The 16,714-nt window shown below is 42.8% G+C and overlaps 1 protein-coding gene across 1 annotated transcript; it reads left to right on the top strand.

Annotated features, from left to right (window-relative positions):
- The first annotated feature begins 12,392 nt into the window (after positions 1-12,392).
- Positions 12,393-16,378, top strand: LOC120945210 (protein ALP1-like). The gene is made up of 3 exons (XM_040359197.1): positions 12,393-12,721; positions 12,806-12,907; positions 15,389-16,378. Exons 1-3 carry the CDS (start codon positions 12,507-12,509, stop codon positions 16,266-16,268), a joined length of 1,197 nt encoding a protein of 398 aa, XP_040215131.1. The 5' UTR covers positions 12,393-12,506; the 3' UTR covers positions 16,269-16,378.
- Positions 16,379-16,714: the final 336 nt, after the last annotated feature.

Genomic DNA, 16,714 nt, shown 5'->3' with positions numbered 1-16,714 from the left:
ACAGCTTTGCCAAGTTTTAGACATAGTTTTAGACATATGTCAATCTGTCATACAGCAATGCTAAACAGGAGCAGTGAAAAAGATTAGAGAGTTTATCCCTCGTTATAAATTCTTCCCTCTGCTGCTCTAAAGTAGGGCTGCGGCAGAATAAAACCTCCAGCTGACCACATCTTAATTGTGCGCTTACATGGAGTGAAATTCTATCTCATCTTCTGTCGTAGATCTTAGCAAATCTATCTCAGTAGGCTTCCCTGGATGGATTGCAGAGGCAGGGGTTCCAAATATACAGAAAAACAGTCTCATATATGTTTACTTGATAAATGTCCCCTGTAGATCTAAGATGGGTTTTTATATAGAGATGTAAACCAGCGTTACGCATACACATGACCTGCCATTCTAATGCTTTTGTATTTTTCCAAGCCCACCTAACACAGAAGATTTTTCCAGGTTTAAAGGCCTGCAAAAGTTTTTGAGGCCTTAAAGCGGAGCTCCATCTACAAGGGGAAGCTCCATTTGTCTGCATCCTCCACTGCCACATTTTTTTTGGGGGGGGGGGGGGAGCAGGTACCATACCTCTCAACTTTCTGAAATGGGAACGAGGGACACCTAATAGCAAAAGTTTAGGTATAGGACACATACCCTGCACAAAATAAAATAAAAAAAATGGGTTAAACCCATAGCTCCCAACTGTCCCTGATTTCGAGGGACTGTCCCTGATTTCGAGGGACTGTCCCTGATTTGGAGCAATTTCCCTCTGTCCCTCATTCCTCCTCATTCGTCCCTCATTTTGATCTGATCTATATAGTTGTATATAAAATGCACTTTTTATCTATCAAAAAAGTGTTTTCCAGCGCTAAACCTAAAGCTTCATTTGTAAATTCCAAAAGCCAATATAAAGGAATAGTAGTGGTAAAAAAAAGCACTTGTGGGTTTAACCAATCTTGTTTTATTGTACAATTCTCCTTTAAGGGGGCGTGGCAAGGGGGTGTGATCTACCCCTCAGATTTACAGCGACTGCACTTCCAGGTGCACTTTCAGTGCAATTTCAAGTGCGATTTGCACTTTTAGTGTGCACTTGTAGTGCAAAGTGGATTTCGTAAATAGCCCCCCTAGTGTCAGAGGCGTAGCGGCAGCAGGGGACTGTGCCTGTGTCCCAACTCCCAAATAAATGGAAGCAAGCAAACATTCATTGATGGGCACTGGTAGGCTGCATTGATGGGGGCTGGTAGGTTGCATTGATGGGCATTGGTGAGGCTGCATTTGATGGGCGCTGCTGAAGCTGCATTTGATGGGCACTGGAGAGACTGCATTTGTTGGGCGCTGGTGAGGCTGCATTTGATGGTAGCTTCATTAATAAGCTGGGGTATACATGGGCAGGGCAAAGGGGGTGGGGTCAGGGGTGGAGCCAAGGGGGAGGCAGCAAAAATTTGGTTTTACCTAGGGTATCAAAAATCCTTGCGCCAGCCCTAAACCCACAAGTGCTTTTTTACCACTACTATTCCTTCATATTAGCTTTTGGAATTTACAAATTACAATTTAGAAATTGTATGAAAGGTTTATGCCTGGGAAACACTTTTTGATAGATAAATAGTACATTTTATATACAACTATATAGATCAGACCAAAATGAGGGGGAAATGAGGAGGAAAGAGGAACAGAGGAACTTCATTCAAAATGAGGGACAGTCCCTCAAAAACAGGGACAAATGGGAGCTATGTAGGTATCCGCCCCCCACTTCCTTGTAAGATCATTGTATGGTGATCCGCGTCATGTTCGGCTTCTCCTCTTTCCCTCCGATGCCTTCTGGGAGCTGCGTGTGTCCCAGAAGACGACGGGACCATTTGGAAAGCGGTGCATGACTCACAAATGCAAAGTAGGAAACCAGCTGTGGAGCCTTCAGGTTTCCCTTACTTGCAATGCCAGCGCCTGCACTCGAAGCCGATGAACGAATCGGCTTTGGGGCCAACATCACAGGTAAGTGTCCTTATATAAAAACAGTATTTGTAGCTGCTGACTTTTATTTATTTATTTTTTTACAGGCTGGAACTCCACTTTGAAATTAAACAGAAGGCAACAAATGGCACAGGCATGTAGGCTGAGTGATGGGGAACACCCAGGAGGTGTGGGCACCCGAAGGGAAGATTCGGCACACACAGTGGTTGAGAATGCGGAATATATATTTAATCGTTCCAGAAACAGCAATTAGGTCTCTTCAACAGTAATTACCATGCAGCAACACTCGCAACAGGAGAAGGAACTCACAGCAGGAGAGCAGTAGACCAAGGACGGCGGCACCTGGGACAGAGGCAGTAGGCAGGCAAGTGCAGTAAGTCCAATAGTGGAAATGTTTCCCACGTAGTCTGTGCCAATCACTATACCGTCCCTCCTTCTCTGCGCTAGGTTCACTCTCCCTGTCAAGCGGTTTCCTGTCCCTAACCTTGCCACGCACAGAATGCGTGCCAACAGCGGTAGGCCAGAGCTTTTTGTAAGCTGGCTGTGGGATCACCCGGGTTCAGCATCCAATCGGAAATCAGCCCACCTGATGACCATCTGCGGCAGTTCCCGGCCTGGATTCAGCCGGGAACTTGAGACAAAGCCCAAGGTACTGTCAGAAACCATGAATCAGACTGAGACAGAAGTACAGTTAAATCACACTTGTTTAATAATAATAATAATAATAATAAAAAGATAAACAGAGTGGGCCAGATTCACAGAGGAGATACGACGGCGTATCTCCTGATACACCGTCGTATCTCCTGTCGTATCTATGCGGCTGATTCATAGAATCAGTTCCGCATAGATAGCCCTAAGATCCGACAGGTGTAATTGACTTACACCGTCGGATCTTAGGATGCAATACCTCGGCCGCCGCTGGGGGGAGTTTGCATCGTATTCCAGCGTCGGGTATGCAAATCAGCAGTTACGGCGATCCACAAAGTTTTTTCCCGTCGTTACGTCGTCGCTAGTAATTTTTTCCCGTCGCAAATTTATACCTGCTTTAACATGGCTTAACTTTAGTCGAGCCATGTTAAAGTATGGCCGTTGTTCCCGGGTCGAATTTCAATTTTTTTTTGTTTTGGCGTAAGACGTCCGGGAATACGAATGGACGCTACGCACGTCGCCGTTCTAAAAAATTACGTCAAATCGCGCAAAGCACGGCAGGAATTTTAAAACTGAGAATGCGTAGTACATCCGGCGCAGGAGCGCGCCTAATTTAAATGGTACCCGCCCCATTTGAATTAGGCGGGCTTGCGCCGGACGTGTTTACGATACACCGCCGCAAGTTTACAGGTAAGTGCTTTGTGGATCAGGCACTTACACTGAAAACTTGCGGCGGTGTAACGTAACCGGGTTACGTTACACGCCCGCAATTCTACGTGAATCTGGCCCAGTAAGCGTAGTCAAAACATAGCCAGAGTTCAGCAACCGAATCGGATAGTCAGCCAAGCCAAAGTCAGAGAGCCAGAGATAAACGTAGTAGAACAGCAAGCAGGGTCTGGAGCCAGAAGGGACATCAGCCAAGCAAGTCTTCAACAGGAACGTAGGATATAGTCTCTGTGATGTTGACCAAGGCGAAGGCAGAAAGCAAATGAGCTGGAAGGCTTAAGTAGGCATGACTGACGAGCAGGATCATCAACAGGTGAGTACTGTGGAGAGATAGGAGCCGGCAATTAACCGACAGCTGAGCGGCCAGCTCAGAGAAGGAAAGGTTGAGCCCAGCCCTGACAAGTATCTAAGCTGGGCTGTGCTAGGGCTGTAGAGTCAGGAAGATGTATATATTTTTGGAGCATCTTCAGAGAGATCTACTATGCTGAAGAATGTCTGCTGCTGGATGGACATAGGGACCTCATTACTCAGCTCTTTATGGTACTGGTGACTACTGGGGACAGAGGACCAATTCCTATTGGGAGGCTTGCTAAGGCTGCTATACCCCAGCTCTCCCTCCCCAAGTTTCTGTACTAACCAAAGTACAAAAATACTGTGACTGGTGCCCAACTTTTTTTTTTCCAATGCAAACAAAGAATCCACTTTGGGATGGTAAAATTACATCCACTCAAGATGCTTAGGGGTCACCACGAAACGACGTGGTTTTTCTGCTCTTTGCGCCACTATTTGGGCAACTTCTGCTAATGTTGTCTGATCGTTAGCTTTGGTTTGGAGCATGCGTGTTTGTACTTTGGATTTTAGTCCAACGGATTTGTGTACACACGATCGGATAATCCGACAGAACACATTTGTTGTCGGACAATTTGAGAGCATGAACATCCAACATTTGTTGTCGGAAATTCTGACAACAATTGTCCGATGGAGCATAGAGACGGTCGGATTTTTTTGAGATGTAGAGAATAAGATTTCCTATCATCTGTGCCCAGTCTTGCCACACAGAGTTAATCCAGCTCTGAGCAATCCTCTTTTTATTGTTCAGGGAAACAAAACAGACTTACAGATAAAAACCAAGGGCCAGATTCACGAAGAAATGCGGCGGCTTAACCCGTTTACGTTACACCGCCGCAAGTTTTCAGCGTAAGTGCCTGATTCACAAAGCACTTACCTGCAAACTTTGCGGCGGTGTATCGTAAAGACGTCCGGCGCAAGCCCGCCTAATTCAAATGGGGTGTGTACCATTTAAATTAGGCACGTTCCCACGCCGAACGTTCTGCGCATGCTCCGTTAGTAAATTTCCCGACGTGCTTTGCGCGAAATTACGGCGCCCCGATGTGTTTGTGAATGGCGACGTGCGTAACGTACTTACGCCGAAAAAAAGACTTGCGACGATGTAACGAACGCGCGTACCTGTCGGGTCTTAGGGCTATCTATGCGGAACTGATTCTATGAATCAGCCGCATAGATACTCTCAGAGATACGATGGTGTATCAGGAGATACACCGTCGTATCTCTTCTGTGAATCTGGCCCCAAAGTCCTTGCTTAAGTTACAGGTTATTTACATATCTCGTGCACTAGCTCGCAGACATACACAGCTTCTGTAAAAAGTGCTCAATTCACATCCCCCTCCCCTCCTCCCTCCAGCTCTATGTATATTCTGATGGCTGTTGCATTTTCTCATGGCACTGAACTGTGACTCACCCCATATTTTGAAAACATTTAATTAAAACACAGGGGAGGGGATGTGAATTGTGCACTTTTTTTCAGCAGCAAGGACTTTTATCTGGAAGTCTGTTGTATTTCACTGAACAATAAAAGATGATTGCTCAGAGCTGGATTAACGCTGTGTGGCATGACTGGGCACAGATGATAGGAAATCTTATACTCTACATTGTGACATCAAAAATAAATATTTTTTTGGGGGGTTTACATCCACTTTAAGGCTTCCCTGTCCATAGCAATGCTGTGAAATGGATCACAGAACAAACAGTGCCATCACCATTTTGGATCTACTGGCAAGAATAACAGGTAATAAAACTGTGTTGCAGGAGAACTTAAAAAAATAAAGCCTGTTGTGTTAATGTGAGTGACAGACTGCATTATATTTGTCATGTTTTATTCACCATAGTTACATTGGGAGAAAAGTGAGGTCACTGACCTAGCTGCGCTGTCTTGTAGGAGTGCCTTCATTACAAGACTAGATGAACAGAACTTTGCTATTTATAAGAGATTCAGCTGTATATATAGCTATTTTTCTCCCGCTCGGCATTAAAAATGCTGACAATTTTTTCATGTAATATATTGTATATACAAACTAAACTGAGATTTCCAAATCAAATACGTTGGCAATGTACACCGGGGACTAGTTAGGTCAGGCGAGAAAGTTGTGATTATAACGGCGATAATCTATTTTTGTATTGTGCTGACTGGTTGTCCATATACGCAGATGGGCATTTCGTGTGAATCCTTCTCCCAGATAAACTGTGCCCTCATTTGTCCAACCGGAAAATCGCCCGAAACAATATAAATATTAATTTGCTGCCTTTTATTGCAAACCAATAAGAACATTCAGTCCGAGGGCAAAAAAAAATAGTTGAAATTGTATAAGTGGGGAACATGAATCCTAAGAGGGAAGTGGAATGTACTTAGCGAAAGTTGCAGACTGATTTCTGTTATTCAACTCTCTATATAAATGAAAACAAGTATTTGTGAGCGCGGGCGCTCCTATTTCAGGAAAATGGAAGCAAAAGCGCTTTATTTTAAAATTAAATTTATCAAATGTTTATATAATATTACATTTTAAAAGCTTTGAGGGTAGAACTATGGAAGCTTCCATCTCTGAGTTGCATTTAAAGGTCCCAGGCTCATAGGTGTCCGCTGAAATTTTTTCAGAGGGGGGCGCTTCGGCAGCGGTGATACACAGTCGCATTTAACCCTTTCTTAAAGCGCTAACGGGGGTTAAAAGCACCCCGCTAGCGGCCAAATAGCGCAGCTAAAGCGCCACTTTTTAGTTGTATTCTACCGATAACGCGGCCAGCTGGCAGTGTGAAATAGCTCTTGAGATAATTCAGCTACATCCATGCCCATATGAATATAGCCTAGAGAATGTACAGACCCCCCCTTCAGCACAGACCCCTCTATTCAGCACAGATGGAACACCCCTTCAGCACAGACCCCCCTTCTTCAGCACAGATGGAACACCCCTTCAGCACAGACCCCCCCCCATTCTGCACAGACCCCTCCATTCAGCACAGATGGACCTCCCTTCAGCACAGACCCCCCATTCCGCACATACCCCTCCATTCAGCACAGACCCCCCCTCAGCACAGATGGACCCCCTTTACGCACAGACCCCCCATTCAGCACAGATGGACCCCACATTCAGCGCAAACCCCCCTTTCAGCACAGGCGGACCCCCCTCCCCCATCTCATTCAGTACCTCAGATCAGCCATCAGCACGGCACAGGCACAGCAGGTTCCCTCCCCCTGTGTACACATAAACACCGGAGGGGTAGGCGGCTTCACTCTGTTCGCTGTGCCTGTGTGACATCCGGGCCAAGACCGCTCAGACAGCCCGCAGCCGCTAGACTCTTCAACACCTTCATGATTTTCCAGGGGGGGTCAATTGCCCCCCCTTGCCCTATGGAGCGGACACCCATGCCCAGGCTGTCATATCCTTGCTTCATGGCTTGGTGATAGACATGTGCAGAACGAAAAGATTGGTTTTGTTTCGTTTCGATCCGTTATTTACATAAATTTGCTTCGTTCAATTAGTTTAATTAGTTTTCAGAATTCGCTTCGTTTTTCCGTATTCGAATCCATTCGACTTTTCTGAATTCCAATCGATTGGATTTTTCCCAAATTTAAATCGATTTAAATCGAATTCCATTCAAAATGGAATTTATTCTAACAGAATTCAAACTTTGCATGATAGTTATATTCCTTCTATTCCATTCTAGTCTATTGTCTTTTAGATTCTATTCATTTATTTTATATTATATTATGTTCTGTTCCTTTCTATTATATTCTATTTTTTTATAATTCAAATTTATTCTATTCGAAGTTCTAATGTTGTTATTATTTTTTATTTGTTTATTCTATTCTATTTTATTCTATTATTTTATATTCGTGAATATAAATCGTGAATAATAATAATAATAATAATAATAATAATAATAATAATAATAATCTATTCTATTCAAATACAAATTAATAATAATACTAATTTGACTTTAGAAGGATGATTATATTCTCCTTATTCCATTCTATTCTATTATGTTTTTTTTGTATTCTATTCTATTTTCTATTCTATTCTATCCTAATATATTATTTTATATTCTATTCAAATTATTTATGTTTGGTATTTGGGAAATGGTTGTGTTCTTTCTATTCTAATGTATTTTATTGTTGTATTTCATTATATTTGTGAAGGATGCTTCAGTTTAAATTCTCCCTGCTAAGTAATATTGTGTGTGTGTTAAGTGTAACAGGTGATTTCAGGTGTGACTCACCCCTCTGCTAACAGGCTTTTGAAATGTTAATGACCCTTCCTCAGCCAGTCCTATTTCAAAGGGTAATTGTGTGTGTGAAGGAGACCTGTGTTTACTGTTTACTGTGATTAGAAGGGGCTCATGTTAATTATTCTGATTGCTTCATTGTGGTAATTAGCTCTTCTACATGCGGGGCCAGGCTGTCCAGATAATGTATTCTGTACAACTAGTAATTAACGTCACTGATGTCATTATCTAAAGAAATATCTTCAGGGTCGACTCCGAAATGTCTGCCTATAATCTGTATGGAAGCCCCAGTGTGAGGGGGCGGAGATTGTCATTGCAACAGTTTCTAAATTACATATAAGCTGTGTGTTATACCATTAAAGTCTGTCTTGTTCCAGCAGTAAGCGTGACCCATGTGTGGCTTATTGGGTGATTCCAGGAATATCCCTCCTCGTGGAATATTGGGGTGATTTTCTTTATGGGAAGAAGGGAATCTTTGACGGGATATCATTCTAATACCGTCACAATATTATTTTATTTTCTTTTCTATTCTTTTCTATTTGGTTCTTTTCTATTGTTATTCAAATTTGAATTTATTTGAAATTCACATTTCAGAAGATGGTTATATTCTTTCTAGTTTACTCTATTCTATTATTTTTATTCTATTCTATTATTTTCTGTTCTATTCTTTTTTTTTCTATTCTATTCTTATATACAAATAAGAGTGCAGCGCAAACACATATATTGAATAGAAAACATACATAGAATAAAGTGAAAAAAATAATTAAATATATCAACGTGAAAATATCTCAACGTAAAAAATATCAAATATAGTCCATAAGGTGCTCATGTGCAGATATGAAATCCAGCAAAAGAAGGGTGCAAAATCCAGAGTGTGATGTCCAAACTAAAAGAACCTCCAGTGAATAGTAAGGATGGCGTCTCACCTTAATACTTAGACCTACAATAGGTCACACAGCATGGTATAAACAGAGAACCTCCTGTTCTCAGAGAAACGGCAAACAGATGCAGCAGCTCAATATCGCAACGGTAGCCTCAGGAACAAGGTAAGGCAAGATTATACAAGATTAAAATTAAACTCACATGTAAAAGCACTCTCCACTGAGTGCAAGCGTACAGGCATAAAACAGATCATAGCATCCGACAGCTTAGATCACACGTGGGTTGGCGATCGTGGGTGACGTCATACGTAGCCCCTCCCCCTTGTACGCGTTACGTCTCTATGGGCGGGACTTCCTTCCTTGAAATTAGAATTTCAGAAGATGGTTGTATTCATTCTATTTTATTATTTTCCTTTTTTTTCTATTCTATTCTTTTCTACTGTATTCACATTCATTCTATTTGGAATTAGAATTTAAGAAGATGGTTGTATTCATTTTGTTTTTCTATATGTTATTCTTTTATTATTCTATTCTATTCTTTTTTTCTATTCTATTCTTTTCTATTGTATTCAAAATTCCAATGTATTCTATTTGAAATTTGAATTTCAGAAGATGGTTGTATTCATTCTATTTTATTATATGTTATTCTTTTATTATTCTATTCTATTCTTTTTTTTCTATTCTATTCGTTTCTATTGTATTAAAAATTCCAATGTATTCTATTTGAATCTTGAATTTCAGAATATTGGGTTTAATCTTTCTATTTTATTCTGTTCTATTTTTATTGTATGCTATTCCTTTATTTTCTATTCTATTTTATTCTGTTCTTTTATTTTCTATTCTAGTTTGTTCTGTTTTACTCTATTCTTTTATTTTTTTATTGTATCCCTTTATTTTCTATTTTTTTGTTTTATTCTGTTCTGTTTTGCTCTATTATATTATATTTTTTTATTTTCTACTATATTCTTCTCTTCTCTATTCTATTATATTTGTTTTCCTTTATTTTCTATTCTCTTTGGAAATTGGAAAACAAACCAAAAACGATTGAATTCAAAAACTATTCGATATTTATTTGAAAACTATTCGAATCGATTTAAATTTTGTCCCTATTTCTTTGTTATTTTGGATTCATTTAAATTCTTTACTATTGTAATTCAGGAATTTGGATACATCTGTATCAATGTGCATCTATTTCCCACATTTGGGGTACTATTAAGGGTCATTAATGCCCTGTGCACACGATCGGTCAATCCGATGAGAACGGTCTGATGGATTTTTCCATCAGTTAACCGATGAAGCTGACTGATGGTCAGTCGTGCCTACACACCATCGGTTAAAAAAACGATCGTGTCAGAATGCGGTGACGTAAAACACAACGACGCGTTGAAAAAATGACGGGCCCGATTCACGTAGAATTCCGGCGGCATAACGTATTGCATTTACGTTACACGGCCGCAAGTTTTACGTGCAAGTGCTTGATTCACAAAGCACTTGCCTGTAAACTTGCGGCGGCGTAGCGTAAATCCGTCTGGCGCAAGCCCGCCTAATTCAAATGGGGCGTGTATCATTTAAATTAGGCGCGTTCCCGCGCCGAACGTACTTCGCATGCTCCGCTTTGAAATTTCCTGCCGTGCTTTGCACGAAATGACGTCGCACCAACGTAATTTTTTGAACGTTGACGTGAGTTACGTCCTTTCCTATTCACGGACGACTTACGCAAAAAAAAAAATTTGAAATTCGACGCGGGAACGACGGCCATACTTTAACATGGCAAGTCTAAATATAAGCCACGAAATAGCAGCCGTAACTATACGCCGGGAAAAGCCGACTAGCGACGACGTAAGAGAATGCCGCGCGTACCTTCGTGGATCGCCGTAAAAAGCTAATTAGCATACCCGACGCGGAAAACAACGCAAACTCCACCCAGCGGGCGCCAAAGTATTACACCTACGATCCGAAGGCGTACGAAGCCGTACGCCTGTCGGATCGAAGCCAGAAGCCGCCGTATCTTGGTTTGAGGATTCGACGCGGCAAATTTGAAAGTACGCCGGAGTATCAGCAGATACTCCGGCGTACTTCTGTGAGTCTGGCCCGAAGTTCAATGCTTCCAAGCATGCGTCGACTTGATTTTGAGCATGCATGGATTTTTAACCGATGGACGTGTCTACTAACGATCGTTAATTTTAAAACAAGTTTCACATGGATAAATAACCGATGGAGCCCACACACGATCGGTTTGGTCTGATGAAAACGGTTCATCAGAGCGTTCTCATTAGATTGACCGATCGTGTGTACGCGGCATTAGACTTGCTGTTAGAGATGGTAAAAACATGTGGTTGAGCTGAGTTTTTACTGCTCCCTAGGCCAAATCTCTTTAGGCTGAAAACGCCGCGGGACAAGGATGTTCACATGCCTTGTGCATTAAGCAAAGATTGTCCGTCCGTCCCCTCCATCCCCCATTGTGTTTGGCAGACAGTACCTTTGCCAAAGTAACCCACTAAAGAAAATAGGGACAGTCCACAACTGCATACAATGCATGAGATTGTGGCACGGTGGTCCAGAATTTTAGGCTTCATTTCCACTGGCGTTTTTACAGCCACTGTTCTGAGCGTTTTTTACAGCTTAAAAACGCCTGTCCATGTTATTCTATGGCATCATGCCCACATAGGCGTTTTTGAGCTGCAAATGGCATAGGCGTTTTTGAGCTGTAAAAAAAACGCAGGACCAGGGCGTTCTGAAGCTCCAGAGTAGAGCTGTAAAAACGCCAGACGTTAAAAAACGCTCAAAAACGCGATCGCTGCATTTTTAAAGCTGCAGTTCACAAAAAAAAAATATTTTTTTTTTTTTTTTTTACAAAATAAACATGGACAGGCGTTTTTAAGCTGTAAAAAAGCCTAACAACAGTGGCTGTAAAAACGCCAGTGGAAATGAAGCCTAAGGCTGCATTCACACCTGAGCGTCGGTCGTTCGGTCGTTTTTTTGGGCGTTTTTTTCTGGCGTTTTGTCGCGCGTATTTGCGCGTTTGCATACAGCGTCGTGCGACGTTTTTGTACTTCAGCGTTTTTTATTTTAGCCAATAGGAAAAATGATCATCTTTTCATCACTTGTTGCTATGTTGGTAGATTTTTTTAATCTTCTGCATGGGCGACAAGTTCTATTTATTAAAGCGACGAAACGCCCGTAGCAAACGCCCGTTGTCGCGCGATACGCTCAATTCGCGCGTTTCCCATTACTTTCTATGGAGAAAAAAAACGCTCAAATACGCCCAAACCGCACGATACGCGCGACAAAAAAAGGTCCGGGACTTGTTTGAGCTTCGCGCGACAGGCGTTTGGGCGTTCAGGTGTGAACAGTCACCATAGGGAATAATGTTAATTCTCCCCTCTGGCGTTTGTGAGCAGTGCGCTTCAGGCGTAAAAACGCCTAGGTGTGAATGGGGCCTAAGGCTGCATTCACACCTAGGCGTAGGCAATAGCGGCGTTTTCAGGCGTTTTTTTCAGCGGTTTTTTCGGCGTTTTGTCGCGCGAATATGCGCGTATGCGCGCGTATGCGCGCGTTTGCATACAGCGTTTACCAACGTTTTTGTTCCTCGTATTTTTTCTTATAATCCAATAGGAAAAATGATCATCCCTGACATCACTTGTTGCTATCCTAGGATTTTTATTTTCCTCTTCCTGTGTGAATATACCTCTTCCGGGTCATCATTGTGCTTCCCATTCCAAAATGAACGACGATGAGATGGCATGTATGATGGCAGCAGTCACTGCCACCTCGTATATGCTATACCAGGGACAGAGGAGAAGGAAGAGGGCACGGAGATATTGGATCCACCCTGTTATTGCCGGTCGGGAAGAAACAGGACAGTTTTGGGTCCTTTATAAAGATCTCCGAGAGCACGAGGAGAAATTCCTGGACTACACCAGAATGTCTATGAAAAGGTTTGTAAAAATTATCTGTATTCATTGTTTTTGACATTGTACCTTTCCATGTCCACTAAAAAACGTTTTTATTTTTATTAACAGTTTTGATGAGTTGCTAGAACTGCTCAGCGGTAGATTACAGAGGATGGACACCTATTTCCGCAATTCCATACCCCCTGTGGAGCGACTTATCATCACACTGAGGTAAAAAGTTCCAAAATGATGCTCTAGTGCCCATAACAAAATTCTATACTCACCGTATAACTACCTACCCCCTTCCTACTATTCATGACTCGCATCACGGTGCCACCATTACATGACAGACTGTGCCCCATTACATGACAGACTGTGCCCCATTACATGACAGAATGTGCCCCATTACATGACAGAATGTGCTCCATTACATGACAGACTGTGCCCCATTACATAACAGAATGTGCTCCATTACATGACAGACTGTGCCCCATTACATGACAGACTGTGCCCCATTACATGACAGACTGTGATCCATTACATGACAGAATGTGCTCCATTACATGACAGACTGTGCCCCATTACATAACAGAATGTGCTCCATTACATGACAGACTGTGCCCCATTACATGACAGACTGTGCCCCATTACATGACAGACTGTGCTCCATTACATGACAGACTGTGCCCCATTACATGACAGACTGTGCCCCATTACATAACAGAATGTGCTCCATTACATGACAGACTGTGCCCCATTACATGTCCTGACCTGACCCATTCAGACTGTGCCCCATTACATGACAGACTGTGCCCCATTACATGACAGACTGTGCCCCATTACATGACAGACTGTGCCCCATTACATAACAGAATGTGCTCCATTACATGACAGACTGTGCCCCATTACATGTCCTGACCTGACCCATTCAGACTGTGCCCCATTACATGACAGACTGTGCCCCATTACATGACAGACTGTGCCCCATTACATGTCCTGACCTGACCCATTCAGACCGTGCCCTTACCTTTGCGAATCTTGCCCGTATGTGTCTTCAAAAAGACGTGCCATCTACATCTTCTGTTCCGTGACAGGCGGAACATTCAGCGTCCTATGAGGCACTGTGTTCAGTGTTCGTCCATCACGGGGGCCCTCTCGTCCTCGGACGAGAGGGCCTCCGTGATAGGCAGAAAGCAAACACTACAAACACTATTGCATACATTACCCAATAATATTATATTTGTATATGCATCTAATATTAAAAAACACACGTTTTATAAGGTCCAATTTTTTTTATTTTTTTATGAAGTATATTATAAACTATATTCATCCTATTTTTAATTTTTTTTATTTTTTGGTCAAAAAACAAACTTTAAGCTAACGTAGCTCATAGAAAACAAATAATTTGACTGCAGTTGAACTAGAGTCTGATAACACAACATTACAGTTTTTGGAAACTTGGGGATTCCCCTGGGTCATCCACCGACATGCCAGCGTCTATGGCTTTGCCAAAACTAGACCAATCAGATCTAGATGTTGTACCATGCGGCCAACGTGATGGTGGTGTTGCTGGTGGTTGTGGTGGTGGTGGTGTTGGTGTAGGTTGAGGATTGTAAGGTGGGAGTGTAGGCAGGTGTGTGTAATCGGAAGGGTATGTCGTGCGAGAAGGGTAAGTAGGAGGTTGTGGAGGTAGATGAAATGTTTGTGAAGTCGTGGGATGGTAGGCAGAAGGTGTCGTCTGTGGGCGTCTGTAAGGTGACATTGTCGAAGTGTGCGTATGCAGGTAAGGCGGATCAGGGAGTGTTGAGGAAGTGTATGCAGAAGGTGGTGTTGGTAGTTGAGGGTGGGTAGAAAGTGTGGGCGTCTGAGTCGGGTAAGGTGGTGCGTGTTGAGGTAGGTGGCTGTGAAAAGGTGGTGCTGTGAAGTGACGAAGTGTTGGTGCTGACAGATGTTGCGGGTGTTGGTTAGCATAGGGGCCATACGGTGGTGGTGGTTCTGGGGATAGGTAGGGTTCTTCAGGTGGAATAAATGTGTTGATGTACCGTATGGTACCTGCCAGCATATCGGCTTGTAGGCTTTTGGGAACCCTGTCCATTAACTCCGCCAAACATTGGGCCGACTTGTTTCCGTATGAAGGGGTATTAGTATTAGTACCCATTCTGTCCTTCATTTCGGACATGATCTGTAGCATCATTGTCACATTGGGGTCTGATTCCGGAGCTTTTCTTTTGGTCCCCCTCGCAGCTACACGCGGCACCGGCCTTGGCGTTGTCTGCAGCTCTCCCAGAGGTGTTGCCGGCGTAGATTGAGATGAACTGGCCAACTGGCTTTCCGGCTCCAGACCCTCCAGTGTCTCATCACACGAATTTCGGCTGCTGTTATCCATCGCGACAGGGGCGGTCGGAGCAGCTTCCTCCCAGCTGTTTTCAGTCCTGAAAATATAAATTAATTATTATAACTTTTGTATACCAATTGCGTTCACTGTCCTTAGTACAGATAATAGTTTACCTCGCCAAACTCAATGAAGGTCTCAAGAATTCCAATTCCTTAGCATGAATGTATTCTTTGATGTGACATGCCGCCGATCCACTCCTGTTACTTGTTACCAGTCTCATGTATCTTGCATAGGCGTCACGAAAGCTCTTCCATTTGTCTTTTATCTGTTTCACTGTCAAAAACAAAATAAAATAATATATATTATTTTCTTTGTAGATATTTATCAACTGGACAGTCTCTTGGAAGTCTACATTATGCCTTCCGTATAGGCAAGTCGACAGCGAGTTATATTATACGTGACACCTGCTCTGCTATATGGGAGGTTCTCCAGGAGGTAGTGTTCAAGAAACCTACTGCACAGGAATGGGCACAGATTGCGGAGGTATTCTGGCAACGCTGCAACTTTCCTAATTGTGTCGGAGCAATAGATGGGAAGCACATTAGGATTGTGAAGCCCATGAGAAGTGGAAGTGAATTCTTCAATTACAAGAAATATTTCTCTTTTGTATTGATGGCTGTAGCAGATGCAAACTACTGTTTTACTTACATAGACATTGGGTCATATGGGAGCAGCGCGGACTCAACCATCTTTGGAAACTCGAACTTTGGTCAAATGCTGCGATCAGATGATCTTGACCTACCACAATGCCGTCCTCTCCCAGGCACAAATGGCCCTCCACTACCAAGTGTTTTTGTGGGTGATGAGGCCTTTTCTTTGGGGACAAACCTCCTGCGGCCTTATTCGGGGCATAGTTTGACAGAGGAGAGAAGGGTATTCAACTACCGCCTAACCCGGGCACGGCGAGTAGTTGAATGCACTTTTGGAATACTTGCCAATAAGTGGCGGCTTCTGCACACTCCCATAGTGTTAAACATGCAGAATGCCGTCACGGCTGTCAAAGCTGCGTGCGCCTTGCACAATTTTGTGAGGCAGCGCGATGGCTTCGATTTCGAAGAACCGGTTACTGAGACTCTGGAAAGAGCTCAGTGGACTGGTGTCCGTGGGAACAGGCAGGGCTCCCATGTACGGGATCAGTATGCCGCATATTTTATGTCTCCTGAAGGACAGGTGCCATGGCAGCTGGATTCCATTTAATTATTAATATTATTCTTTTTTTGTGAGACTGTCAATGCTTGACGTACTTTTTTGAAGAATACATCATATGCTGTTGTAATAAAATAAAATAAAAATATGTTATTAATGTATTAAGAAGTCTCATGTTTGTTTTATTTTGAGGTTTTTTTTAAATCGGTGTCATGGTGTCAGGATGGGAACAATAACTCACAGGTCCTGCCTCAGTGGTAACATAGGGTTGTTGGTTACTAGGAAGGGGAGTATCCCCCCAATGGGGGCACTGTACTGTATACATAACTGATGTACTGATGCACTGATAACAATGATGGTATACTAATCCTCCTAGGTGGAATAGTATACCATCATTGTTATCATTGAATAATACAGTGCAGTGCCCCATTGTTTGTGTCAATGGGGGGCATAGTGCGTCAGGACATTGGAAGGCTAGCAAACGGCCAAATCTGAGG

Source organism: Rana temporaria, chromosome 7 (genome assembly GCF_905171775.1).
Source record: "Rana temporaria chromosome 7, aRanTem1.1, whole genome shotgun sequence".
In the NCBI taxonomy this organism is placed as follows: domain Eukaryota; kingdom Metazoa; phylum Chordata; class Amphibia; order Anura; family Ranidae; genus Rana; species Rana temporaria.
The sequence above is the reverse complement of the archived record's forward strand: the minus strand, read 5'-3'. Positions and strand labels throughout refer to the sequence as shown.